Source organism: Plectropomus leopardus, chromosome 4 (genome assembly GCF_026936395.1).
Source record: "Plectropomus leopardus strain MGB_pleo_1.0 chromosome 4, ASM2693639v1, whole genome shotgun sequence".
NCBI classification, from domain to species: domain Eukaryota; kingdom Metazoa; phylum Chordata; class Actinopteri; order Perciformes; family Serranidae; genus Plectropomus; species Plectropomus leopardus.
In genome coordinates, this window is record NC_142179.1 from 10,812,777 (window position 1) to 10,839,700 (window position 26,924).

The window sequence follows — 26,924 nt, forward strand, 5'->3', positions numbered from 1 at the left end:
GTACTGAAATGGAGCCATTTCATACATTTAAAATAAGTGTTGACAGTGTGCAGCAGTCTATTTTAGTCACAATTTCTCTCCTGCACACCCATCTTTACAGAGGTGTGCAAAAATACATTCTTTTACTAGTTATTTATGTTTATAGATGGTGTATTTGCCAATATTCTAAAAAAAGCATTTTATCAATAACTGTCACAACCTTGTGTTTGCCAGATTTCACATGCCAAAGTTGCAATTCTTAAGGTTTTGTAATGCGTAAGGAACATAAAGGGTGGATACACAGGCAAAAGACAGGCTACATTTCAGACATATCAGCATCTTAGCTTGTTGTGACAAATTAAAGACACGCCTGAAGCCTGCATGCCAAGTTATTATTAGAAAATTAGAATAATAAACATGCATGTCTATTTTTAACTCTCCTCCTCTATGTGGAGAAGAAAAAAAGATTCTGCAAAGGCAATGTCTCAGTGACAATCCAGCAGCCACACGCTGTAACTGCACCTAATGTGAAGGTGTAAACACACCAAAATATTTAAATATGCTTGTTTGTGTGCCAGCTAAATAAAGACATTTAAAGATAAAGGCAGCAGAGTGCTTACAGGCATTCTTACAGCGCGGTTCTGAATTCAGTAATCTCAGTAATCTTCAATGAGCACCTCCCAACCACTGTTTTACTCTGTTAGAGGCTTAATACAGACATAATCCTGCTTTTTGTCATCTCAACTGGAGATTTACCCTTGAATGCTAAGCGGGGTAGTATTTAAACTTTGTTTTTTGGAACGGTGTAGGTAAAAGGCCGCTTCCTTAAAATTCTTCCTGTATTAGCTCGATCTTGTAACAACAATGATAAAATTTGGCACAAAGTAGCCATCAATTCTCACTCTTGGTCAAACACAGTATCCTAACTATATAAACTGACTTCCAGCTGTTCGTCAAGACAATGAGCATTTAAATAACCAACAAAAAACACTGAATTCTGCATTTGCAAATATCACTCAGATCCTCCTAACTGTAATACTAAAAAAAGAAGCCCAGCAATCCAGGAAAAAGAGGGTAAAGGGGGACACTGATCTCTTTGACTTCAACCAAGTCCAAGGATTTACCAAAACGGATGGAGAGAAACAGCAACAAGTCCGTCAGGGACTGCAACATCCTCAGACAGACCTTTAAGGTCTTCTGTGACCACAGCCAGTACAGTGTGTGCTGTAGGTATGGATTCATTGTTGTCTCACAAGTGAGCTCTGAGGTTTTTTTGTCTCATGCCTGTCTTGAAGCAGCGGAGACATCTTGGAGGATAGACACCAAAAACAGCAGAAAAACACTCTTCATATCATTAATTTTTTTAAAAAAAATTAAATCAGTGTACAGAAAGAAAAATATATTGTACTTTTTGGTGGTAACATTTTATAATGAAAGGAGCCGAAATTCAAGCGATTTTAAAGGTTTTACTTCAGTGGTGTTATTGAACTAAGTCTATTCGTTTGCAATTAGGGCACATTATAAACAGGAAATAACAACTCAAGCATTGCCCCATTGTCCGATGACTCCGCTCATGTTTTGCATTATGCCAACGTGTCTTAACTTGTCTTTGCCGTCTTTAACAAAGCAAAACAAATTCACGAACAGCCAAAGGCAACAACAACGAAAGCGTCCAGCCTGATGTGTTTCCTTGTGGCCACATTCAGCCCGTCAGTATCGTAGCGTGAAACATACAGGAGCATCTGTCAATGTGTTGCGTGCCATAATTAGCAGCAACCTTCCCCATGCATCGCGTAACTGAAGCCAGTCGGTGCTCGTGAACACGGTTTTGTTCGGTGGCCGAGACTAAAAGCAGCAGCTGTGGATGTTTTAGGAGACTGGATTGAAACCACAAACGGGATCGGATGCTGCTGCTGCTGCTGCTGCTGAGCTGCTGCTCTCTGGGAGGATTTCAGCACCTCCGAGGAGAGGAACAGCTCCCCGCGAATAAAAGCAACACACACTGAACAGAAAGCACTCACCTCCAAGAGCGCACAGATAGGTGTAAACAAGCAAGAGGAGCCTCGGAGGGCTACATCCTGAGCCCAGACGCTCCAGTTGCCACATCGTTAAAAGCAAAATATTTAGTGGAGGGCTACAGCCCGGGTGCAGTTCTCAGTCGCTGTGCTGGTCTACATTTTTTCAGATTTTTGCCAACGACCAGCTGTTTGTGCATGACGTAATTCAGACGACGATGGGACAGCGCCTCCCCTTTGGCTTTGATTTGACAACCTCAATATGTCGACTTATTTCATTGGACCTCCGGCCCTGTCAGTCCGGGGACGGTGCAGACGTACATTGCACCACAAGGCTCGTCACTTCGGCGTCCGAGCCACCACACACACACACACACGCACACACACACACACACACGGGGCAGAGTGAGGAGCACAGAGGCTGCAGCTGCCCCCGGAGGATGCAGCCTCTTCACCCGGGAGCCCGGACACAAAGTTGGGGGGAAATAAAGCATCTGACCTCATCTGATCCTGTGCGGCCCTCTTAACTCTTGCATCCAGATAAATATTTCAATTTTATCTTGTTGACATTTACAGCTTCTTCTGCATTGCAGTGCATTTCATTCGCAATAAAAGTGAGACTGCGTTTAGACGATTTCTATCTATTAATAAGTTGGAATCATTTAGTATTTCCTGTGTATTTCCACTCTTATCTCCCTTGTGCCCTCTTAACAACTAAAGAAAAAATTCTAAATATTTTTTACCCTGATATTTCTAACTTTTACTGATTTCATGAGACTTGCATACAAAGATGATTTTGTACTGCTGTTTTAACATTACTTCTGTAGGACCTCTTAAAGACCCCAAACTGTAAACTATGGCGAGATACAGGTTTTTTAAACATGTATTTGTAACAATAATTATTACACAGCACCGCCACTTCCAAACCCCAAACACGTGTGTGTATGGGTTTTTGTCACTGTTTGTTACAGTTTGACATCTTACTGACCCCAAACATTAAAAGCTTCAGTGTGCAGGATTAAGGGGTATATATTGGCAGAAATGGAATATAATGTAATTTGGGCTGTCAAACGATTATTTATACAAAGCCCCATTAATCGCAGACTTTTAATAGTCAATTGCGATTGATCACAGTTTTTAATCACATTTTAATTCCATTGTTTTGCATTTAAAAACAGTTTTGAAGTCCGTATCGACAAAATAAAGCAATTCTTACCAGATTTTCTTGATAAATAATCAAATGACAGCAAAAAACTGCATGAGAAACTGCATGAAAATTTCACCTAACTTTGGAGGGTTATTTAGCAACCTGAGAAGCTAGCATGACAAGGTTACCACTAAACTTCTCAAGTCTTCTAGTTTAATTTGATACCAATATCATCACTGTAGCTGTAACACTCAGCCTGGTATAGCCTCTTAAAGACTATACCGTACGGACCTTAATCGCATCACGAATAACACAGTAACGCTGACAGCCCTAAATATAACACCTATGTGTTCTTTAGTAATAATCACCTGAAAATAAGAATCTTTGTTTTTTGTTAGAATAGGCTGTTTTTATCTACATAGGGAGTGGGTCCTCTTCTGCAGAGATTGCCATCTTGAATCGCCATGTTTCTACAGTAGCCTAGTAAGGACAAACCAAACACTAACTCTAGACAGGGCCATATGTGTTTTTACATTTCTGCGTCAGCCACTATTGTAGCAGCCTCTCTCTGACCAGAGTAAAGGAAACACACTAATGTTTTTTACATTAAACTGCTGTATCCATTGTTTTTAAGGAGAATCACTAATTTGTAACATGAAACTGCTTTGTTCAGCAGCTCTGGTCTTTTTGGAGAGACAGATACCTCTGCAGGTAATCTGGTGCATAATAAAAACCTCCTGAACAATGAACACTGAAGGAATTCTCACCAGGAGAAATTTTAGCTGGTTACATCTAAAATACACTGATAGATGCCACTAAATCCGCAGAAATCTTAACACACTGAACTTAAGTGATGTTAATATGCTCGATAACATACTGTATATTTCTCAGTATTTGGCAAAACAAGCAGGATATACATTTGCTTTTGAAAAGCTTGTATAACTAAAACTTGATATAGTTCCTGTTCGGTGTTGAAACAACGCTTATGGTCTTTTTTTGTCACCTCCTGCAAATATTTAATTCCATTTTGCAGCTAATTGTTCCACAGGTCAATAACTAAATCAGCATAGTTGCACTAAACTGAGAGTGAATTCAAATTATTGCATTTTTGTTATTAACTTGTATTCAAATTGAAAAACAAGGCATATCTTTTCCCGTTTAATTAATACATAATTAGTTCTCCTGGACTTTGAATTATTCATTTCGAGCATCTCTCTCACGTTCAGCAGGGGATTGCAGACTCTTTGGAGGAAAAAAATGAATTTTTCACCAATGTCCCCATCTGACAATAAACCATTTCCCTCAAGGAGCTGGACATTAAGACCTTCTCAGTCATGATTATTTTTAGGCTGTGGAGTGACTTCAACATGAGTCATAACTGTCCAAGCAGATCTGTCAAGAGAGTGAATGAGCTCCTGAATCAGGTTGGTTATAATTCACTTAACATTAAATGAATCATTAAACCATGTTGTTCGCACTGAACTAAGACCACATTTCGCAGAGGCCGAGAATGATACATAGGCTTAATTTCAATTTCACAAATTTATTGCTGACCTCAAACTAACCTGACTCACAACACACGTTTAGGGGGATAATTGTGTCCACAGTTAAATCTCTAAACCTGCCTGGAGTTTATTTCACATCTAGTGTTCTAGGATTTAACCTAATCTCAGTATTTTAATGCATGTATGAACAATAAAAGAGCCACATAACCAGGGTTTGCTCTTTGCAGACTGGCAGGGATGTTTTGATAGTTTATTGATCTGAGATGGATCAAATCTTCCACTTGGCCTCCACGGGAAGGTCAACAAAATCTGGTATGCTGATATTTCCTAACACATTTTGGCCGTTTGCCAATGCCAGAAACAATATATGCACAAAAACTTTTCAGCCTTATCACAGAAAATATCAAGTCAAAAATACAATTCTGATTAAAATTTGTTACATAAGAATAAAAATACAGCATGTTTTACACCTAGTTCTCAGATGTCAGCTCGGTTAGTTACGCCCTTCATACAATCCTTCGAAGAGCCAGAAAAACGGCAAATCTGACCTATTTCAACTAATTACAGTAACATTAAGGCCTCATTATCAGCCTGTCATTTCGACAGAAAAGTTATCTCAGACCTATGCCGATATTTCATTTTAAAGCTGTTATCTGCCAATGCCGATGTCGTGCCGATATTATTATGCATCCCTACAAAACAGAATCCTATTCAAGACCAAGAGTTTATACTGTTTTTGTTTGTTTGTTTGTTTACCTTAACTGGAAGACTTCAGACTTGACACAATTTCAGACAATTATTCATTCCCATCCTTTCAAGAACTAAAAATCAACAACAACGATTACGTAAAGTCCATTTCAGTTACCAAGTGAGGAGAAATTAGGTGGATTCTGAGAACACATCTAAGGTGTGTGGAGTAATATAATCCTGTAATTTGATTAGGGTATGGAACAATGCAGCAAGAATGCTGATAGCATAGAGCTGGCAGCAGTCAAAGTTTACTCTCAAGTTTCATTCAAAGTTGCAAAAATGCCCTGGATACCAAGACCCACGCATAGCAACCTATTGTGTACAGCTGGCCTCGCCATTAAGTGCAGCAATCATCAGCTCAACTAGAATACAGCTCCACTGTGTCTGACTGAAGCAGCCTGGTGTGTCCTTCTTTATCTGTAGACACTATTTATCCCTGTAATGCAGTGGCACTTTAAAGATACAGTGTTGATAAGACATGGACACAAAATGGATTTCTAAGAGAAATAGCCTTGTGGTCTTCAAAAGGTTAGCGTCACATTTGATACTTGAGCCCTTTGAATTCATGCTTTTGAGGTTTTGGTCCCAAGACCTGAAGGCAATTTGTTAATTTCTTAAAGGGGGACAACTCGATTATAAGTTTGGATTTAGCTAAGTCTGTGTCCCGACCCAGACCCCAATGGAAAGGGATGGCAGGTTAACAAGGGAGACACAATTTGGTCGTTTTGCTAACAAGGGGGATGGTATCTCCTCATCCACCCTCAAATCGCCTTCTGCCTAAGACAGTTAAGTCTGGATACACAGAAAACCCTTTTCTTCCAAACTGGCTCTGGTTATTGGGCCAGTTCCATTCAGGATTTCTGGAACATTTGTGAAATCTAGCAAACCAGCCTGTGTTTCAACCAGTTTTGTAATCAAGCGTAATCAAGGGTGTGTCATTGATGGAGGGCGTTGCACAATGGACAAGGTAAGTATCAGCCTTAGCAAATCCCAGATCACATTGATCACCTGGAAACTTTTGTTCTTTTATTACAAATATTTGTTTTTACCCCCACAAAAAACCCAAGCATGAACCAACCATTAATGAAACTACTGAACGCTCCTTTTGTCTAACGATTTCTCACTCGACATCCTCATTGTTGCCATCTCCATTCTCTTTCTCTAACCTGGTGAATATGACAAGCCCACTGATGTCATTTTAAGTAGCATTTTAGGTTGAGAAAAATGCTATTTTTTGGTTCCAGCTGAGAACCTTCTTTTTGGTTGTGAACAAATTAATTTTTAGTTGAAATGTTCTGATGATTTAAATTTAGGTGCAGGAACTGGAACGTAATATGTTCCATGTTGATTGAAAAGGGTTATCAGTCTGATTGAAGCAGCTTGGTATGTCCCTCTTTAGCTGTAGATACTTATCCTTATAATGCAGTAACACTTAAAAGATACACTACGCTGATATATCCTGGACACAAAATGGGATTTCAAAGAGGAAAAGTTTTGCTCAAAAGGTGAGTGCCGGGTCTAACACTTGACCCTTTAAATGCTAAATTCCTGCTTTGGGGGTTTTAGTCCAAAGACCAGTAAGCGATGTGTTAATTTCTTAAAAGGGGAGGGGGACAATAGATGGATGGAGAGGGATAGCAGGTTAACAAGGGGGTCACATCTTGGTCACATTGCTAACAAGCCCTTATCATTCCCCCTCAAATCTCCTGCTGCCTTAGACATTCAAGTTTGGACACGCTGACTGCACACAGCTGTTAATGAGAGCATCTGTCTGTGTGTCTGGCAACCTGATTGCCATTAAATCCAGTGTATGCTGGGGAAGGCTGTCATCCTCTAAGTTGTGAAGTGGTGTACAACCTCAAAGCCAAAACACTCGACATCGAATCACAAGCTTGCCAGATATTCTGACAAGACAAAAGGACGACCTCGTCCTCCAGTAAAAGGAGGCCACTCAGTGAGTGATTATTACTGCAATTAAGAGCAGTCACAGTCAGACAGAAAGGTTAGGTCATCAATCTTAAGTAAAACCCTTGATCTTTATAAATCCCCCTGATTGATTGATATACAACATTTTCTGCTGCCTTTTTCTTTTATCGCATGAGACAAGACTTTTCAGAAACATTAGATCTCAACATCTTTGGACAGTTTCTCTCACTTCAATGAAATCCAAACTTTTTAAACTGGTTCATGCTGTTTGGTAATGATCCCAGTCACATTTGGTGGAACAAGATGAAGCATAACTAGCAAACCAGTTTTAAAAACTGGTGGTAGGAGGTGGTGTAGTATGTGTGTGGCGCACGCACGTACACTCGCACGCACGCACGCTCGCACACACGCACGCTCGCACGCACGCTCGCACGCACACACGCACACACCATGGGCTGAGTTATTTCTGCCTTTCCCTAAGGTGAGGCTCTTCACAGCCTCAGTGTCGAAGCCACACAGTTATACACAGAGGAGCATGAAGGGCTTCACGTTAAGCATTTTACCCAGCTGGCTTCATGGGGAGACATTCAAACATTCAAATCCACTGCTGCACCTAATCCCCGGCCACTAAAAGTCCTATAGAGGGAAAAAATGGAACTTGTTGCCAAAGTGAACTCAAGATGGTCTATACCAATATGTGAGCATACCAACTGTGTGCAGTATGTTCAGTTAAAGAGATAAATTGACAAAATGGAAAAGAGGGAGGGAGAGAGGGAAGGACAGGGTGGCCAGCTGGTAAAGTTAAGCACTCTTTCTCAGTGGCTCAGCTTCGGTACACAGCACTCTCTGCCTGCAGCATGCAATCTGTAAGACTACATCCTATTCCCGCCTGCTATAACACAATATTTGAACAATTATTAACATGAAAAGCAAACATTAGGCTGGCTGAGAAGGCATAAAAAACCCACTAGTGCCTCTGGACCAAAGATTTTACTCTAAGTGTGTATATAGAGATAATTACACTGAGCTTTGCCATCTTCAGAAAATTTTGGTTTCCCTAAAAACAGCTCCTCTGTCAATACCAGAACAAAAGCATTTAGTTTGAAAAAGGTTTCTTCTACCATCCCTCTGTGGCCAATCAGATATTTATAGCTAAACAGCGCCCCCTCATGAAGGTTGTTTTCCTCTGATATTCTGCTCACCAGTAGTGGTCCTGAATAAAAAGATAGCAACTTGTGTTTTCATGTATTTTTCAAAATTCATCATTTACAGTATCTGATTGAAAAATAAAAATAAAATAAGAAAACAATCCAAGTATGAGGGGGAGGAGTACAGTTTGCATTTACACCGGAACAGTAACAGTTAAGGCACAACTCATTGGTGGAAATATCCCACAACAGCAGCACACCATCCAATCACATCCCCACTGATCCGAGGTTGTGTGATTCTACTTCAGTGATTTTTCATCTTTTTCTGTGTTTGTTGCTCTAAATAATGTGACACAAGGAAAACTACAAATACTACTTTAAGCACAGTACATGTCCAACTCTGACAGGTAGATCTATACCTGTACAGCCTACATGAGCATTACATCCTGAACACTCCAAAGCGTGTCTTCTGTGTTGGTGCATTCAGTGCTGCACTGAGGCTCAGTCCCAAAACCATACGAGTATCAGCGGGATCGATAATCCCGTCGTCCCACAGTCTGTAAAAGAAATGCATCACATTATTAGATAGTGCATTACACCTCACTTATCTGATGCCTCTTGTAGTACTTGCGCTGGTCTTATCTACTTCTCAAGATTTGTGTTCCTTTATCTGAAAGACTCCCTCACTCATCCTCTAGTTTTAATATATTTGTAGAGGTTTTAAAAGGGATTCTTTACTTTTCTTTTTGTTTTGCTGGGGAAACAAGAGGTTTTTTTTTCTAGTATCAGTTACCATCATTGTGACAGTTGTATATCATACTTAAAAATAAATATTTATTTTGCATTTTTTTTTTGTAAGAAATATCAGAATGGTTATGAATACTTCACTGCTTTAAAGATGCTATTTCAATAAAACTAAGCTGTCTTTGCAGTAGAAAGATGCAGATTTACACATGCTTCTCACAAACTACAAAGCTGGTTGCTCTCTAAATTTTTGTTTTTTACTTATTCTTACTTATTCATCTCAACTGCTTTGTGAATCTTGATTATCCTCTTTTTAATTTATCTAATACATTTCAAGGCCGTATTATGTGCTTTGAGCCCTCTTTGTCGTTTGCTTTATGTTGGCCACTTTATAATACATTTTAAACCTTAGTGAGGCCATTTCCCAGTTGAATTAATATATATAAAGTATGACTAAATCTAACAGGCAATTTTCCAACATATGGTGCATTTTTTGTTTGTAAGACCTCTACCATCTGATATGTGCTCAGCTCACATACAGCATGAAAATAGCCTGCAGGATTAAATGAAAAGCAAAGATGGTTCATATTAGCAGAACAACGGGACATCTAATAGAGCAGAAATGCACTTACAACACATCACAGCATCAGTCCTCACACATTAACAATCTTTCGTATGACATGGAAAAGCAGTACAGCATGATATACTGAAACAATTTAAAACTTCATCAGTAACAAATGCTGATGCAAATGCAAATGCACAGTCCACCTCTGCACAATACTGTCATTCCACAAAGCCCATTTTCTCTCATTAAACTGATTTACTTCAAGCATTGAGTCAATGTCGTAGACAGAGACATACAGTTTGTTGTGTCTTGACGAAAGCTCACCTGGCACTTGAGTAGTAAGGACTGCCCTCCTCTTCAAACCGCTGCACTATCGGTTTCTTCATGGCAGCTTCTTGTTCTGCTGTGAACTGTAAATACATTGTTAAAACAAAAGAATTCGGGCTGTAGCTCTGCCAAAGATAACTGCTGAAAGAAAAAAGAGTTTACAGTTGTGTGCATTTAAATGCAGAATTAGGCAATAAGGAACTCTGTGCCAAAGCATTTTCAAGGCTGTCTGAATTGTGCAGAGCATGGTGAAAAGTAGAACTGAAATCACATTTCAGTATTTCATTTGCCATGGGAGTTAGTTTCCTTGGCTTGAATCCTGGTGGAAATTATACAAATAATGAAAACACAGAGTCAATGCTGAAAAGCTCTTTCAGTACTTTTAGTTTATCCTCACTGACATAAAGGGGTTGATCTACTGCAAACATAAATCATAATTCAACAGCAACACAAATTGCAGCATCCAGAAGAACCAGAAATAAATCAACACCTTTCTAAAACTGTTTAAAAGCTGTAACATAATAATCATCATTTAGTTTAATTCATTGCAAGGGGGTTGAACCAGACTGCACAAGTTTTAGTGAGGAGGACTGAAAAACTGGCATCTGGGTATACACTGTATAAAGACACAATGAAATAAAGAAAATAACATTTTTTCAATTTCTGATCAGGTGTCACTGTGTATTATTCAGTCAGCTCTTGTTATATTTTATTTTTTAAATCAAAGTTCCTCTCTTTTTTCAGCTTGAGAGTCCTGTTAGTTAGAAGAGTGAGTCCAAGTACAAGTACTGACTACTGTTATGATTACTTAATACAATTACAGCTCAAGCAATGATGTATTTTCACCACTCAGAGGGGTAATCAATAGTGAAGCCTTTTAGAGGGTCAACAAGGATGAATGTAGGAGTGTTAATCTTGCAGCTGTGTTGTGTAGCTGCCTTGGGATGCATCAATACATCCCTAATATATACCGTTCTGTCATTTACTGCACCAAACTTTTGGAGCGCAGACCACACTCTGGGCACAGACAGAGCAGCAGAGCGCCAAGTGACGTGAAAATGAATGTTAACCATTCATTGTGTTGGGTTTAAAAGTTTGCATTCACTCGCCTCTACAGGTGCTGCTGCTCTTATCCATCGATCCGATCAGCTCTGACCAGATCAGCAGATTAATTATCCACCTTGCAACTCAAACTCCTCAAACTGCTGCTGAGGAAAAAGAGAACTCACAATGTGTTCTACCTGCACTGTGTTCATGGACCGGAAAATATGTTTTAATTTAGAGAGGGGACACAGAATGATAAAAAAGTAGGAAGAGCTTCTGCCACACATAAATTCAGTTTCTGTGGGAAACACTGGTATCTTGTTGCTGTATTCGAAAAGCCAAGCCATGTCTACATCAAAAAAGACTACATTTGAAATTCATGAAAGAAAAAAAATTACTAATGACTGGTTTCCTTTTCGGTCTATTTAATGCCATACATTCTTAAACCGTCTTAAATGTCGCTGAGTGAAACGCCTGCTATCAGGGCACTGATGTGGGGTTTCATTCTGAAGCTATTAATGCACTCTTAATACACCCATAACAGCATACCTGACACAATTTAATTACAGCTGTTTGATGACTGCACTATTCAGGATAAGTCATCACTGTAACACTTAACACTGATATAATTTTATCCTTGTATAAGTGCCATGTCAAACCATTACTGAAAGAAAAGTGTCTTTCATAATGTTTATGCGTTTGGCAGCAAATCCACAAAGGCTAATTTAAGCCTTTCTAGTGAAGCACAGACGGGATGATTAATGTGAATCGTTACCTCCTTTCCCTCGCGTGCCCTCTGATCCTTGGTGATGGTGGCCAGGACGGTGGCTGCCTGCTCACCACCCATTACAGAGATTCGGGAATTTGGCCACATGTATAAGAATCGGGGGCTATGAGAGGAAAACAAGGAAGTGTCAATGTGCTTGTGTTTGCTGAGCCCGAGCAGTCAGCCAAATCACAGAATCAACAAAGATTGCATTAATGAAGATGTAATATTCAATTACTAGTGTATTAATCTGATGACAACTACAGGAAAAAAACATGATTTATGAAACCTTAGGCCGAAAAAAAAACCACTTAGGGAATGCTAAATAATTCAGAAAGCCTAACCAAAGGTGAGCATAAATTTCCCAAAACCCTAAATCATCAGTGCGGATTTAAATGTAACAAGAAAAGTTTTGCGACGAGGTGTTTTGAATATCTAAACTGATGGAAAATAAAAAAGAGAAAAAAGCTGAATGAGTCATAGATGAGAAAGGTTATATTTAATGAAATCGACAAAAAGCTTATTTCTGAACTATTTGCAAAATACATGCAATTTTTTATACTTTACTGAGAAAGGTATAAGCGTGCACGACCTGTTTACTGGTCATCAAAAGGTACTACTGCATATGTGGGAAACTTGAATAGAGCTTTTTGTAGATCTAGACACCATGAAATAACCTGTCTCATACCTTTAGAAGTAATGCTGTCTGGGGACAACTTGGATGAATGAAGAGGCGAGGAGTTCATAGTCAGTGTCAGAACAATAATTAAAATGGATGTTTTTATTCTTCTAAATATATTCTTAGCATTTAAGGTTCAAAATCAGGGTTCAAGGTTCAAATCTAAAAGCTTCTGTTGTTACAAAAGGCCATTTCAACCTAAATCTAAATATCCAAGGGCATCTGATGCAAATTATTCTACATACTGAACAGTATGCACGGTATACTGTATATAATACATTATACATCGATTCAGACACAGCTAATGATCTCCATAATTATGTAACAGGCCTTGACCACACTTCCATTGTGTTCATTCATGACGATACCATTGCACTCTTTTTCATTAACTTCTTCATACCTGTAGGCTCTGCCGCACATGCCGTAGTTTCCTGCACCATAGGAGCCGCCGATGATAACGGTAATCTTGGGTACATTGGCACAGGCAACAGCAGTTACCATCTTAGCTCCATCCTTGGCAATTCCTCCTGCTTCATACTCTCTACCAACCATGAAGCCTGAGATGAAGATAAAGAAGAAGGATTACAACTAAGAAGACTAAAAATACATGAGCAGTGATTAACAGGTAAAAACATGTTAAGATAAATGTGTACATCTTGTCATAACTGACAAGATGTAAACCGTGATCATATGACTTTGCCGTTTATCACATATGATTTTGCAGTTAGTGATTACAAGCTTGTATTAAATACACTGTTCATTCAGTGCCTTAAGCCCTATTCTCACGGGACTAGTATTACCATGGGACCTGATGTGATTTAGAAATTAACTCCCCACATCTGTTTCGTGCAGCATATCCACACAGGATAAGCAGGGTTCTCACAAATTTTCAGCATTTTAACATTTCAAAACCTCTCCATGACATTTCAGTGACCCATGATAAAATTCCCATGACTATTCATACATATAAGAGGAACAAAACTGTATAGAGAACTTTACTTCTCATAAATTATATTATTATACGCGGTCAGCAAAAACACGAAGCTCAACAGTTCGGCTGGCTTGTTCAGTTAACGTCTTCAAAAAAAGATGCTGTGTGCTGTGTGTACTGCTCTGTACCGTCAAACTACTATGCTCTATTTTCAGATCAGTAATACTAAATTAAAGTATGTTTTCCTGCTCCAAGTGACAATTTAGCACTCTAAGCTGTCCATTTCAATTGCTTCATCTCAAAAATGCGGTACAAACAGCAAAGTTTTTCAAGTTTTTCATGACTGTGGGAAAAAGGTATAGGTAACAAGGTATAAGTGAAGTCTGTATTTTACTCAAATTTACTGACATCACTGCCTTAACCTCCTTTTTTTAATGTAGGTTAAATAAACAGAACCGATTCTGACACACACTGTCACATTATCCCTCTCATTATCTTTTAAGATTTGTCTCTTCTGATGGATTTGAACTTGCTCTTTCTGTGAAAAAGTCTCCATGCTGTGTAGTGAGGTGAGCCTCCTGCACCAAAAACGCAGGCAGGACAGAGGTGCAGGAAAAAAACCCTAAATACCCATATCACAGAGATGTTGATTTACACGGGACTAATATTATCATCGCTGGTCAAACAGAAGGTAATTTGCAGCAAAACATTTACTTGACAATTTACTGACATTGTGGATTCATACTGAATTTAAATTAAGATCAGACGAACTCCTGAGTTCCTGCAAATCATGTGAGGTCCACAGAAAATTTTAGTTCTACATGAGTATGAGATCCCATTAAAAACCACAACACTAACATGATATTTTCAGTTACTTAAAGGTGGAGCCAGTGATTCTTAATAAAGCTTGTTGATATTTAAACTCACTTTACTTTAATCATATTAAATACCCTTCATTATAGTTTTCACTCATAACCGAGGAAATGGAGTACTAGGAAGAGAACACAAAAGCACCACAACAGAACAAAATCTCAGATGCCAATAATCCCCAAACCCTAGAATTCCCACTGACCTGTTATGTTTTGAAGAAAAATGAGTGGAATGTTTCTTTGGCAGCATAATTCGATAAAATGTGTTCCCTGAAAAGGAATTCAAATACTCAGTGAATCTTTTATAATCCCAGTGCAACAGAAAGATTGCCCAGAGGACAAAAACACAGACATGTACAATCACAACCTTAAAATTAAATGATAGGATGGTAATAATTTTTTTTCTTGGCACCTTAAATTATTAACAGAAATATAAGCTGCACCAGCAGAAACAGATAAATATATATTCAAAGCACACAGCTGGATATACTGAACTGCCTCAAGTTTTAGACTAGTGCCTTGGTATACCTACATTTCTACTTCTGGAGAAGCTTAAGGCTGATCTGAAAGGCCAAATCAAACTAAGTGTAAAATTGAAAACTGCTTCATTTTCATCAAAACATTTAGTGTGTATCTTGCAAGCAGTTGGCCTCTCCTTTGTCATCATCTTCATCTCAGTCGAGACCAGTCAGGACAGAAATTTATCAACTTGGGAGGGAGGTCATCGAGCTTCAACACTGGCTCTGTACTCGCTAGGTTTTACTTTGAATACAAAGAGCTGAATGGCCTTCAGCCTTGCCAGAAAAAAATGCACTGAACAACAAGAAGCTGCCAAGAGCTATTGCACAGGAAAACAAGCACAAAGGACCGTGCACTGTGCGGAGACACCTAATTTCCATATACTTTGTATTGCTGAATTACTCAGGTGTTTTCTTTATTTTGGCAGTTACCTCTGCTGGCTTCCTTTCAGTGAAGCAGCCTGCCTTGCATTAAAAAGCGTAAACAGAAGTTGGAGAGAGCATGAAAGACGGCTGCCTATTAGAAGCTGTCACTTGGTGAAAAATGATTCATCAGTTTGCTCCCAAATGCACGCACAACAACAGAAATCTAATCATTTCTCTGTTACCTCTCCCTTTCACAAACACCTGGGGAAAAGGCTTTTAACAATTTAACAGTTAAGCATAATAGAAGCCTGGGCACATCTTAAGTGGTGACAGCGTGTCTCAAAAATGCATCTCGAAATGCAGGTGCTGTATTGATTTTTCTTGGATATGCTCTCTAAGCCTGTCTGTTCCACATCTGTGTCTGTCTGAAGCACTGTGTCGGTCCCTTTCATCAGCGATTACACTGATGAAATAACCAATGCTCATATTGTCATATTGAGATCTCACAGAAAAAATGGATCACAGAAAGGTTTTGGGTTTTTTCAGGTCAAGCTTGTTATCTAATTTAAAAAGGTGTTTGAAAAACATATTAGTCTATAATCACAAATTCAGCTTCTCATCTTTCCTAAGCCTGTGTAAAGTTCAGATGTTCACGCCAGACTGGCTTGCAAATTAAGCGAATTATATTGAATAAAAATTATGATTGTCCCTTGTCCATGGTTTCTAAATGCTATGTTATTACAATGCCATTCATCAGAGAACTCCTGAGATGGTCCAGACAAGTGCAATTTGAGAGCTTATTGTATGAGAGAAATTTGGCGCCTTGACTGTGAAAGGTCAGTACGAACCATTTGTTGTAAGTAGCAAATCTCTGTGGAGAATACTTTCTTTAGGGCTTCAGTATTAAGTTAAAGTCCTTGACATTTAGAGAAAAACATTGTCGGCACAGTGTTTACTCCTTTGAAAATTCCACATGATCATGAGGCTTAGCTTTTTACACTTCACAAAGGTTTTGCCTGTTTGTTCATAATATCACAGGATCAAAGCTGTACCACGAGTCTGAGCGTTTTGAGAAGCCAGAGGCAAGTCTTAGGTTTTCTAATAACACTGTGGAGATAGTGGAGATACTTCTAAAATCCAGATTTATTCTTTAAAGAACATTCACTCCACAGTTTAAGTCATTTTTGGGTATAAATGATATTTACCTTTTTCGCAGACTCTGAAAACAAGACTCCATTGTTGCCAATGATTCCGACAGGGTAACCGAATACTCTTGCAAATCCTGAACAGGTGTATATTGAGAGTCAAATGTTAAGGTTGCTAGATTCAATAATAAAAAAAAAAAAAAACATAATAATGAGCATAATTTTTTGGGTTGTAGAAAAAATGTATTTCAAATACCTGTAACAAGTGTGTCTCCATAGAAAGCCTTGAACTCATCAAATTTACTGCCATCTACAATTCTAGCGATGACCTGCAAACAAAGGAATAGAGGGAAGGTGTAAAAGCCAATAACACAAAGCCAAGTAAAGGACAAGAGACAGGAAATGGTTAGACTTGTATTACAAGTTAATGCTGAGTTTTTTTCTGTTAACCTTCAATTATACTATATTTACTGAGCGCTTTACAAATAATAAAATACTGACCGTTTGCTATTTAATAACATTTACGTGTACATTTACTTTGATTACTTAAGTACATTTAATATCACAAAATTACTTCTGATAATGCAGTACAGTACATTTCAGATACTTTAAGTACAACCAAAGTCATATTTTGGTAGAATATCTGTACTTTTACTCAAGTATGGCTTTAAGGTACTTCATCCACCACAGGACATGTTACAGGGTGAAGGCCTTTGCACACTGTGTCTGAATTTTCGTATGTGTGTTTTTGATCTGTTATCAGATAATAATCATTATGCACAAAAACTTTGCACACTGACTGCAATGTGATTTATTGTTTTATTCATTGCCAAAATGTGCAATGTGGGACAAAACGGAGACATCAAGCAGTGAGGATGATTTTGTGATCATCTCTCTTCTTAAAAGTAGAAAAAGAAAATATTGAGATCATCCAATCCTGAGAAAGCATCCAGAGCAAGGAGTTTCACCTGCATATATGTAAAGCACTTAGGGTTGCCTTTGGGTATGAAATGTACTATATTATTATATTTGCCTTGCCATGCCGATAAACAAGCTGCAGAATTATCCCAACCGTCTCCACTTCCATTTCAGGATGTCAGTGATCCAGTTTGATTTGCTGCTTGCAATATACATACACTAAATAACAGACCTCAAGTTTCTGGGAACTAACTGATCCTGAACAGCTGCTGGCATTACGTTTTAGGTCGGGACACACACACAGGCGGATGCGCAAAAATGCAGAAAATAAAACCTGTTCCAAAAACCTTTGTTTCAGTTTTGGTGTGTAAATGTGATTGACACAACGTGAGGTTGTGCATATTTCTGAACGTGACCATTTTGAAGGAAAAATGCAGAATTGGCGTGCAAAAGCCTTAAGGCTGGCTGTATTGCATTTTGTTACTGTCAACAAAATCCAAAGCCCCAAATCATTCATTCCTACTGAAGATGCACATTTTTTTTTAATGAGCCACATACATATAGTTTATTTTTTAGTCATATTCTCAAACAGCTGGGTACTGTAATCTTTCGCAAAAGTTACTAAAGCAGGAGTATATTTGTGTGGGACCATTTTCAGCAACTGATTTGGTGGTACTGAGTATTTCTAACAGCAGGACAGTGTGTGTTCAACTAATTCAAAATAAACTACAACGGCCATGTTCATGGTAATGAAGGAACACGTCATGCAGTGTAACAGTGCTGCTCACTGATGTGTTTATAATAGCTTTTTGGCAACAATGGAGCTCTATGGTACAGAAGAATAAGCTACTCAGATAATACTCATTAGGTTTAAGTCATTGTTGGTTTTGGTCATTTCATAGGAACAGTTAATAACAAGAAAAGTTTACAAAATAACCAAAGTGATACTTTAAACAGCTTTCACTGTGTTGATTTAACTTAAGTGATTTAAGCGTGCCTTGTGTTGAAAAGCCTATTACAGTCGAAAAACTCCAGTAAAGTGGGAACAGCCGCTTGATCTTGTTTCCTAAACGGACTGCCAATACTGTTCTACACTACAAACAGTTTGACATCTCTGGAGTTAGCAGTAATTCTTGCTCCTGGGTCTACATCAAGAATCAAAGGCACAGGCTTCAAACCAAATGAGAACATCTGGCAAGCCCTGCCACAGAGAGCAAAAACCAAGTGATTGATGCCGGCTGTCTTTTATCGACCTAGCTCCTGACAGAGACACCTGACAGCTAAATATTGTTTAGAGTGCATTCTGAACTTGTAACCGTCGGCTTTGTCTGTATTTTTCACAAATCCTTGGTATAAAACAGAAGTGCACAGTGTGTGTATCTACTCTAAAATATTGTTTTCTGGTGGAGCTAAGGAATCATTTTAACAAACAATAATATATTTGTTTATTAAGTGTTTTACAGCTTCAAACATGTCTTAATCCACCAGGAGAAAATAACCTACATGTTTAAAAAACCGCTGTATCAATTGGTTGAAAATAATAAATATTAGAGTGTTTCTTTGTTCAAATAATATGTGAAAATATGAAGGCAGTTCTTCTTGAAGTACAGCTTATAACTTTGTGTTCTTGTCCCTTTGAGACACTGGACAGGAAACTGGTCAAATACCTCTCTGACATCAAAGTTGCGTTTCAAGTTATCTCCGACTATGCCATAGAGTTCATCTGCAGGATACAGCGGGGCTTCAGTAGGTTCGGTGGTGACCTGAAAAGCACAACATACTCCATGTCAACAGAAAGTACAGACAGCGTAAATCGGTAGACGATTAAAGGTGATTGTTGATAATTGTCATAACTGGACTGACCCCAATATTTTTCTTGTAGTTGAGACTTCTCACCGCCTTTCTTGCTAAATGGAGTGCGTGGTTATCGTCTAAAGCGTAGTGGTCGGTCACACCAGATTTTCTGTTAAATAAGCAACAAATCAATCACTGTGGCATTATTACAGCACATAAATCATTACTTAGAAAATAATAACACTGATGTGTTTCATAAATGTAAACAGCATAATGTCATCATATAACCATGTGACGAAGCAGAGCCAGTCCGGACCTCATAAAGGCCTCAAGCAAAATTCACCTAGGGGGCCCTCGTACCTGACCCCTGAGCCATGTAAACCATTTGCCATTACCACACTGTCACGCTTGACACCCCATTGCTCCCTCTACAATTCTTACAATTCTCCCTCCTTTGCAGCTGTTTGCTCAATCTGTTAGTCTAAGAATATTAGATCTATGAAGAACACAATGAGGTATAAAAACAAAATATTTACTGCATTGAATACTCATCCCAGATTCCTTTTACACATTTTTAAATGTAAAATACTATTTATACTGTGGCTTGGCTTTTTTTTTTTTTTTTTTTTTTTACAGGAACGCTGCATATTTACCCTCTCCTTCAGATGCCAGCAGAATACCAAGCTAATCAACATTTTACATTCAACATTTAATCAATAGTCAATGTTAAACCATTGCTTTCCATTTCGCATTAGTCTTTTTTTTCTCTTTGTTTTTAAAACACATTAAATTTGTACATGTGGACCTCTGGACTCATCTGACTGTTTTGTTGTGTTATAAAAAATACTGAGCTCTAGGTTGCAAATGATGAGAAGAGTAATGCCTGCACACTGACTCCAAACCACAATTTTATTTAAATGAGCAACGTTTCAATCCCAGTTGGGTCTTCGCATATCAGTAACACTTTGACCTGACAAAAATCCGAGTTTGAATTATTCTTTTCATCAGCTCTGCTTTCCAATAGCTTTTACATGTAATGTGCACATAATTATGCTCGATCCAAAGTGAAACACAAAGCGCACCAACAGTTTTAACTATGACAAACAATTCAATGAGGATCACAACCTACTTTGTGTAAACCCAGCCTGCAAAAGCACCACTGGAAAATGTTTGCAATTTGTCAAAATTGTTATCTAACTTAGATGGTTTTGAGAGTTGAGTCACTGCATTCTTATGGATAACCGCTTAATGTTATTCTAGCGTAGGTGAACAACCTTTCTCTAAAGCCAGGAACATGAGATAAAAAATAAGGCACGCAATGCAATAAAAAATACTGTTATTTCCTACTTGCAGTGAAGATCAGCACCACCAAGGTCCTCTGCAGAAACTTCCTCCCCAGTGGCAGCTTTGACCTATAAATACAAAAGCACAGAGACATATCAACACACGAACAACAAACAAAATACCAGTGAAGTGTTTTTTGAGAAGTGTATGCTCCCTGGGTGCCATTTACTGCACAGCTGTAATAAAATTACAACAAAGACAACATGGAAAAAATTATTATCTCTTGAGCTTAATTTATGACATTGGTAAAACTTATATTTATTATGTAAACCACCAATCGACTGTGAGGATTACAAGTCAACTTGATGCTCGCACTTTCATCCTATTCTTATATCATTTAACAGCTACATTTGTCCTACCAATGGAGGTCCTCCGAGGAAAATGGTTCCTTGCTTCCGCACAATGATGCTCTCATCTGCCATGGCAGGTACATACGCTCCTCCAGCTGTGCAGGAGCCCATCACAACAGCAATCTGAAAAAGTCAAGAAGAAGTCCAATATTCACACTGGATGTCACGCAAGCTTGATAGGACATAAAAGTTCTGATATCAGACAAATGGCTGATCTCTATAAACAAATATGAATTGCATTTACTCCAAGGAAAACTGAGCTTAAAGAAAGTTTGTGGCTTTAAACCTGATTGTAAGAGTGGGAATTCAGATTCAGTTTCAGTTTATCACTCCACAACAGCCATGTCCTGGCAGGCTTTTTTTAGTGAAGATTAAAATTTTTAGTACCATTAACAACCCTGTTAAGGGCACTGGCAAGTGGACATATAAATTTATATACAGCAATCTAGTGGTAAATGTGGGAGTAATATTAAATTTGGCCATGGAAAAAACTTACGGAAAAGAATGACTGCCACAGAAGGAAAAGCCTAGAGTAAAATATTGTTTAATCAAAGACATTATTGGGATGGATTAATTGGCATTTGGTTTGCTGAAATTGTATAAGCTAGTGTTGTCATGATACTGGAATCTCTAAAAATTGACACTGGGGGCGTAACATTTTAAATTTCCATTAAAATCTAAATATAACAGGTGAATAATATGACAACAGTGACTTCTTTTTTCTTGGTTAGTAGCAGAGAACAACAGAATGACTTCAGTAAATACTGACAATAAGTCACAGTGAGAAAGCACAGCAGGTACCAGTGTATTGTTACTGCAGAAAAATAGTATTTAAAGTGTTTCAAATATTCAGGTCCATAGATTACTATTTTTGACAACAGTAATATGATAATATCCACTTGTTTTTATAATATCTGGGTCTACTGGAGAGTGCTAAGCGCAAGACCTGAATCCATCACATTCATCAGGTCTTACACAAACCGACTTCTCTTTGTTTTATTTTTAAACACAAGGATGTCTATTTTTCAGTAGTCAATAGCAAGATGGATTTCAGTTGTCTCCAGACAATGAAGAGATGAATAACCTACAGTCGTGCAGATCATTTAAATTGACCACCTCGGCTCTTTTTCATATAATTTTTCAGACAACTCTGTCTGCTTCTCCGAACGGATGCATTAATCAATGCAGTTATTTCAAAAACAACAAATATACCATCCAAGACAACAACAATAGGCTGCAGTAAAACACAGAGACCAAAGGGAGATGAGGAAATTCTAAGGTCACGGTAAAGTCTCAGCTGCTTTATACGTTATTGGTTATCAAGCATCACCTGCGCTATTCCCTCTGAAGACAGTCTGGCCTGGTTGAAGAAAATGCGTCCAAAGTGATCTCTGTCAGGAAAGACTTCAGCCTGTCTGGGAAGATTGGCACCGCCTGAATCCACTAAAGGAGTCAAGAACATTAGAACATTAAGAAAACTTGATGATTAGAATTAAGATCTGGCTCTCGCTCTATTCCAGACACACAGTCTGTATTATAAGGTAAATAACAAAAAGACAAAAAAACATTACAGAGTTTTCCCAAAAGGCCTTTAAACATCTGCAGATGAGACCTGGCTGATGAAATTACTGAATTTAATATTTCATAAATCACAGAAAAAATACAACTGCTAAAATGCTTACTATATAGAGTTACTGATACATATTTTTCTTTTTCTTCAGCGTGACTTTCATATCTGTAAGTTTAATTCTTGTGGTGAATGTCTATTTTCCTCCTTTTTTATGTCAAAGTTTTTTATTTTACCAAACTCTTACAAACACAGAACAACTCACCTAAGTAAATGCATGGCAAGTGGTTCTGCTGTGCTATCTCTTGTGCACGAAGGTGTTTCTTCACTGTAACTGGGAAGTATGTTCCACCTTTGACAGTAGCATCATTTGCAACAATAACACATTCCACCCTGTGTGAAAAAAAGACAACTGAAATTTGCACCTGGAGCACTCAAGGGAAATCAAATTAAACAAAAAAACTAATTGCAAGTCAGAGAGATTAAATTAACGCCCCATGCAATTATCATAGACTTTTAAATTTGAATATTTTACATCTAGTTTTCGGAACTTAGGATACAAAGAGGAAGAGACAGTGACTTTAAACTTTATTTTGTAGTCTGTTTTAAATATCTGCTTATTCATGGCACTTACCCTGAAACCCGGCCAATCCCAGTAAGTATACCGCCAGCTGGGACTTCCTCTTTTCCATACAATTCATATGCTGCAAACTGAGAGAATTCCAAGAAAGGAGTCCTGCAAGACAACCAAAAAAACATGTAATACAGGCTTGCAATTTAAAATAAACCATCTACATCGAGATCTTCAAAATTTTTATGCATGAAACTGTGCTGTCTGTTAGGATGGTTGTTTATTTTAGTAGTTCACAACTAGCAGTGAGATGAGAGAAAAGCAATCCTCCTCACTTTGTTCTCTGAAGTGTGTACGGCTATAACTACCTGCAGCATGGTTTGCGTAATGACGTCAAACCAGAGCACTACAAATGTTTTGCATCTGGTCTTCTGGGTGTAAACAGCCATTATTTTGTATCAAAGATGTAAGAAAATGATACTGTACCCTGGATCCAGCAGTCGGTCTATACGTTCTCTAGGCAGGAGTTTCCCTCGAGAAGTGTGAAGTCTTCTGGCTTTTTCTCCCCCACCTGGATGATTAAAATAAACAGCATGCTAACAAAAAATTTGGCAACACTTTGGATAACCCAGTGTTGACTTTCAAGTGATTGGCAGTAGCCAAAGTGAGGATTCTAACTCAAACTGTCAACATATAACCTACATACTCAAAACTAAAATAAACATTTAGTATGTGTGGACACCTTTTCACAATATGTATCAAATGTCATGAAACATATTACAATTACACACTGTAATCTACTCAAAGTTAGATGAGTATCAGCACTGAAATATAGGCAAATAAACTTGTGACTGGCAATATTTGCACATTAGAAGAGATTAGAGCTTTTTACCTTTTATAATTTAAACGTTCGTATCCAGACCCTGAGCAGTTTTATCAGAACAGATAGAGGTAGCTAAAAGGTGTTCAACACTTTAAGCACTCAGATTGCCTCAACTTGGACACAAATTCCACTGTTGGAATAAAAACAAAAGTAATGACTCTAAGTTAGCTGTACTGTGTAATTCATCATGAACTCACACCTACCCAATTTAATCTTCTCCGTCCGGCACTTAAGTTCATCAACAAGAGCTTGCATCCGCTCATAATTCTCCTGAAAAACAAGAAGAGTATAAACAGACATTTGTTTATTCATCCTGTACAATGATTTCTACTGTAGGCAATGTTCTTCCCATTACAAACAGGAGAAGTTATGACTGTGGAGCTGATTAAATTGCTCAAGTCAACACATAAGTTTAATTCCCCGTCAACACAAAATGCATTTGCCAGGAGTAATAAAAAAGTTAAAGAACATAGCTTCAATAACAATGATTTAATGTGGGACAGGATCACTTAATAGATGAGTTTATGTTAATGTGTTTTAAACAAGTTTTTCTCCAAGTTGGAAATGTGAGTAAAATGTGCCTGTGGTGCCATCAAGTGAGATTTTTTGGTTTTGCATCAGTGAGAATGAATGGGGACACTGTGTAACAATAGTTACACTCCAGGGAGAAGATTTCATTTCAACATTATTCAACATACAACACATAATTCTCTGTGTTCATTCTGTGCAATAACCATAACAAAAGCCATTCTGTGTGATAACCAGATTTACACAGTTTAAAGTATTTAATAGCCTTTCATTTATTGTATGTGTACCTCATATTTAATTAGTTTTTGTCATTGTTTATAGTTTTAATACTTGCACTGTTTCAGAAGACGCACTTTCAGATTTCTTTGTACTTGTACAAAAACAATAAAGGCTTTGTATTCTATATTAAACAGTGTATATGGAGTTCCTCAAAAAAAATTGGAGAATCAACCAATTAATTACATGCATTCTGATCATTTTTTATACACCATTTTTTTGCATCAATTTATGGTATAAATGTTTTTTTTTAGTTCTCAGTGCTGACAGGGATGTGTCCCCTGCATAACCTTAAAATGTATGCCTATGGTTAAACTGATACACCTCATGGTTAGAATTATTATTAAGTTATAACTGCAATTGCTGAAAAGCCCCAAACCCTTTTTAGAGTGGAACACATGGAAGACAATGAACGTATTATATTATTATGAGCTTGTATCTGGTTTTGCCAACAGAAGAAGGAAATATCTGGAATTTCTAGCAATTTTTCTTGGCAATCTTGTGTTTCTCACTCTGCAAGTGAGACTTTACTATTTGGATTTTTTAACACAAAATTAGTGCTACCAGTTATTTTGAGATTTTACAACACAGTGTCATAAAAGTTATAAGGTCATAAAGTCTTATTTCAATATCCATTAAGGCCTTGTTTTAAGATTAATGAAACCATTGCCTTTTAAGACTTTTAAAGGATCCTTAGGAATCATGTAAAACCATAAACATGTAAAAAAAAAAAAAGGTATTCCTAACTTTTTTTATTTCTAGTATACGTTGCTGGTACAGGGTCGTAGATTTTGCTCTTTATGTATTTCACTTTTTTACTTATTATTTTTACTCTTGGGCAGATGTTCTCAACCCAACTGATTATCACTTTAGCAAGCTATTTTTCTATCTCGGATGCGCTGTGCACCGTCCTAGTTATGGAAAACTCAACTGTAAAAAATGAGGATTAGCCTACTTGAGAAACACAGAAAGTAACCATATTGGGGAACTAAAAAAACAGCATGACTACGTTTCTATACCATGGCTGAGAGTTACCAATTGACATGTTATGACATGTTGATAAAATGAAGGGTCTAACTGCTGAAAAGCATTAAAAACGTAAAAATGTCAGACAGCAGAAATGTAGCTGTGTGGCTAGTGTGATGATGCTAAGACCTTAGCTGAGCACCATGGGGTCTCAAGGTTCTGACCTCTTCCAGCCAGTTAACAAGCTAAAAGTAGCTTCTGCGTAATTAAGACGCAAAATAATATATACTCTTAATAGTCGTCAACATTATATTTGACCTTAGCGTGGTTCTGCCAGCTGTGTAACAGAACAGTAACCGTTGACATTAGCAGAAAGCTCTGTTACACTTTGGCTAGCTGACGTTAGCAACATGCTAACCTACCTGATACTCAGAAGATTGTTTATCCGGCTGAGACCCGAGTCGGGCGACTTTGTCGGCGTAGTAAGACCGTGTGCAAGCCGAGGGTAAACCCCTGCAACGAAACAACCACGGCCTGACCGTCTGGAGAAGCATGTTGGTGCTCACGTTTATCGAAACGTTCAGTTGTAAAGGACTAGCTTGCTAGCTAAACTAGCAGCGATCTTCTTCTGTGGTTAATGTTTGTAGGCGTAAAGCTCCACATCGCCACCTGCTGTTTATGGAAACTGTCTACATGTGCTCAATATAATACCAAATGTATCAATATAATTAAAATATTTGACAAAATATAGGTATTTTTATATTTGCTGTTTTATTGCTTTTTTTGCTGTTATTTTAATATATATTTAATATATTTCTCATTCAGCTTGCAGACTTGTTATTCATTTGTTTTTTATTTCAATTTTTTTTGTCGCTTAACAGTTTTTACTGCTTTTTATCATTGTTGACAGAGATCAGAGCTAGTATTTACTATTTATTATGATTTATTTTCATCATTTTGTTGTGGTTATTAATAGAAATTATATGTCCTTCTTGCCTGTATGAATATGACTTCAGGCATTGCTGTAAAAGAGCTTAATACTCTGTAAGTTTTCCCTGAATAAATAAGGGTTGATTATTCTTAACTCTTAAGTCCATTTACAAGCTTTTTATGAAGCTTCAATCTGCATCTCATGAATGGAGACCATAATGTGCTGCTGAAGTTTTTTTTTTAAAAAAAGGGGGGAAAAAAGCTAGTAAGTGGACCTTGAGTTCAGAATATTTTGTAACAATATTATTCCCAAGGTAAAAAATGAACCCACTTCAAAAAAATGAAAACATATTGTCCCTTGTGGAAAAAAACA

At 37.8% G+C, this 26,924-nt stretch overlaps 2 protein-coding genes across 2 annotated transcripts in view; both read right to left on the reverse strand.

Annotated features, from left to right (window-relative positions):
* tmem8b (transmembrane protein 8B) overlaps positions 1 to 4,706 on the reverse strand; it is a 55,440-nt gene extending 50,734 nt beyond the window's left edge. The window contains exon 1 of the mRNA XM_042488716.2: positions 2,001 to 4,706. Coding sequence (XP_042344650.1) covers positions 2,001 to 2,085 — 85 coding nt within the window. The 5' untranslated portion in view covers positions 2,086 to 4,706. The remainder of the gene's footprint in view (positions 1 to 2,000) is intronic.
* Positions 4,707 to 8,555: 3,849 nt separating this feature from the next.
* Positions 8,556 to 26,274, reverse strand: mccc2 (methylcrotonyl-CoA carboxylase subunit 2). The gene is made up of 17 exons (XM_042488296.2): positions 26,044 to 26,274; positions 24,055 to 24,121; positions 23,455 to 23,539; positions 23,032 to 23,133; positions 22,663 to 22,790; positions 22,161 to 22,273; positions 20,840 to 20,953; positions 20,484 to 20,548; positions 19,206 to 19,305; positions 19,010 to 19,105; positions 16,681 to 16,753; positions 16,485 to 16,561; positions 14,599 to 14,665; positions 12,996 to 13,152; positions 11,926 to 12,040; positions 10,104 to 10,189; positions 8,556 to 9,027 (listed from the first exon to the last, which is right to left on the reverse strand). Exons 1-17 carry the CDS (start codon positions 26,173 to 26,175, stop codon positions 8,910 to 8,912), a joined length of 1,695 nt encoding a protein of 564 aa, XP_042344230.1. The 5' UTR covers positions 26,176 to 26,274; the 3' UTR covers positions 8,556 to 8,909.
* Between the last annotated feature and the right edge of the window lie 650 nt (positions 26,275 to 26,924).

Coding starts and splice junctions, on each gene's coding strand:
- mccc2 (XM_042488296.2), bottom strand. CDS start 26,175: ATGCTTCTCCAGACGGTCAGGCCGTGGTTGTTTCGTTGCAGGGGTTTA. Junction 24,122..26,043: donor AACAATCTTCTGAGTATCAG/GTAGGTTAGCAT, acceptor CTTGTTTTTCAG/GAGAATTATGAGCGGATGCA. Junction 23,540..24,054: donor GACGGAGAAGATTAAATTGG/GTAGGTGTGAGT, acceptor TTAATCATCCAG/GTGGGGGAGAAAAAGCCAGA.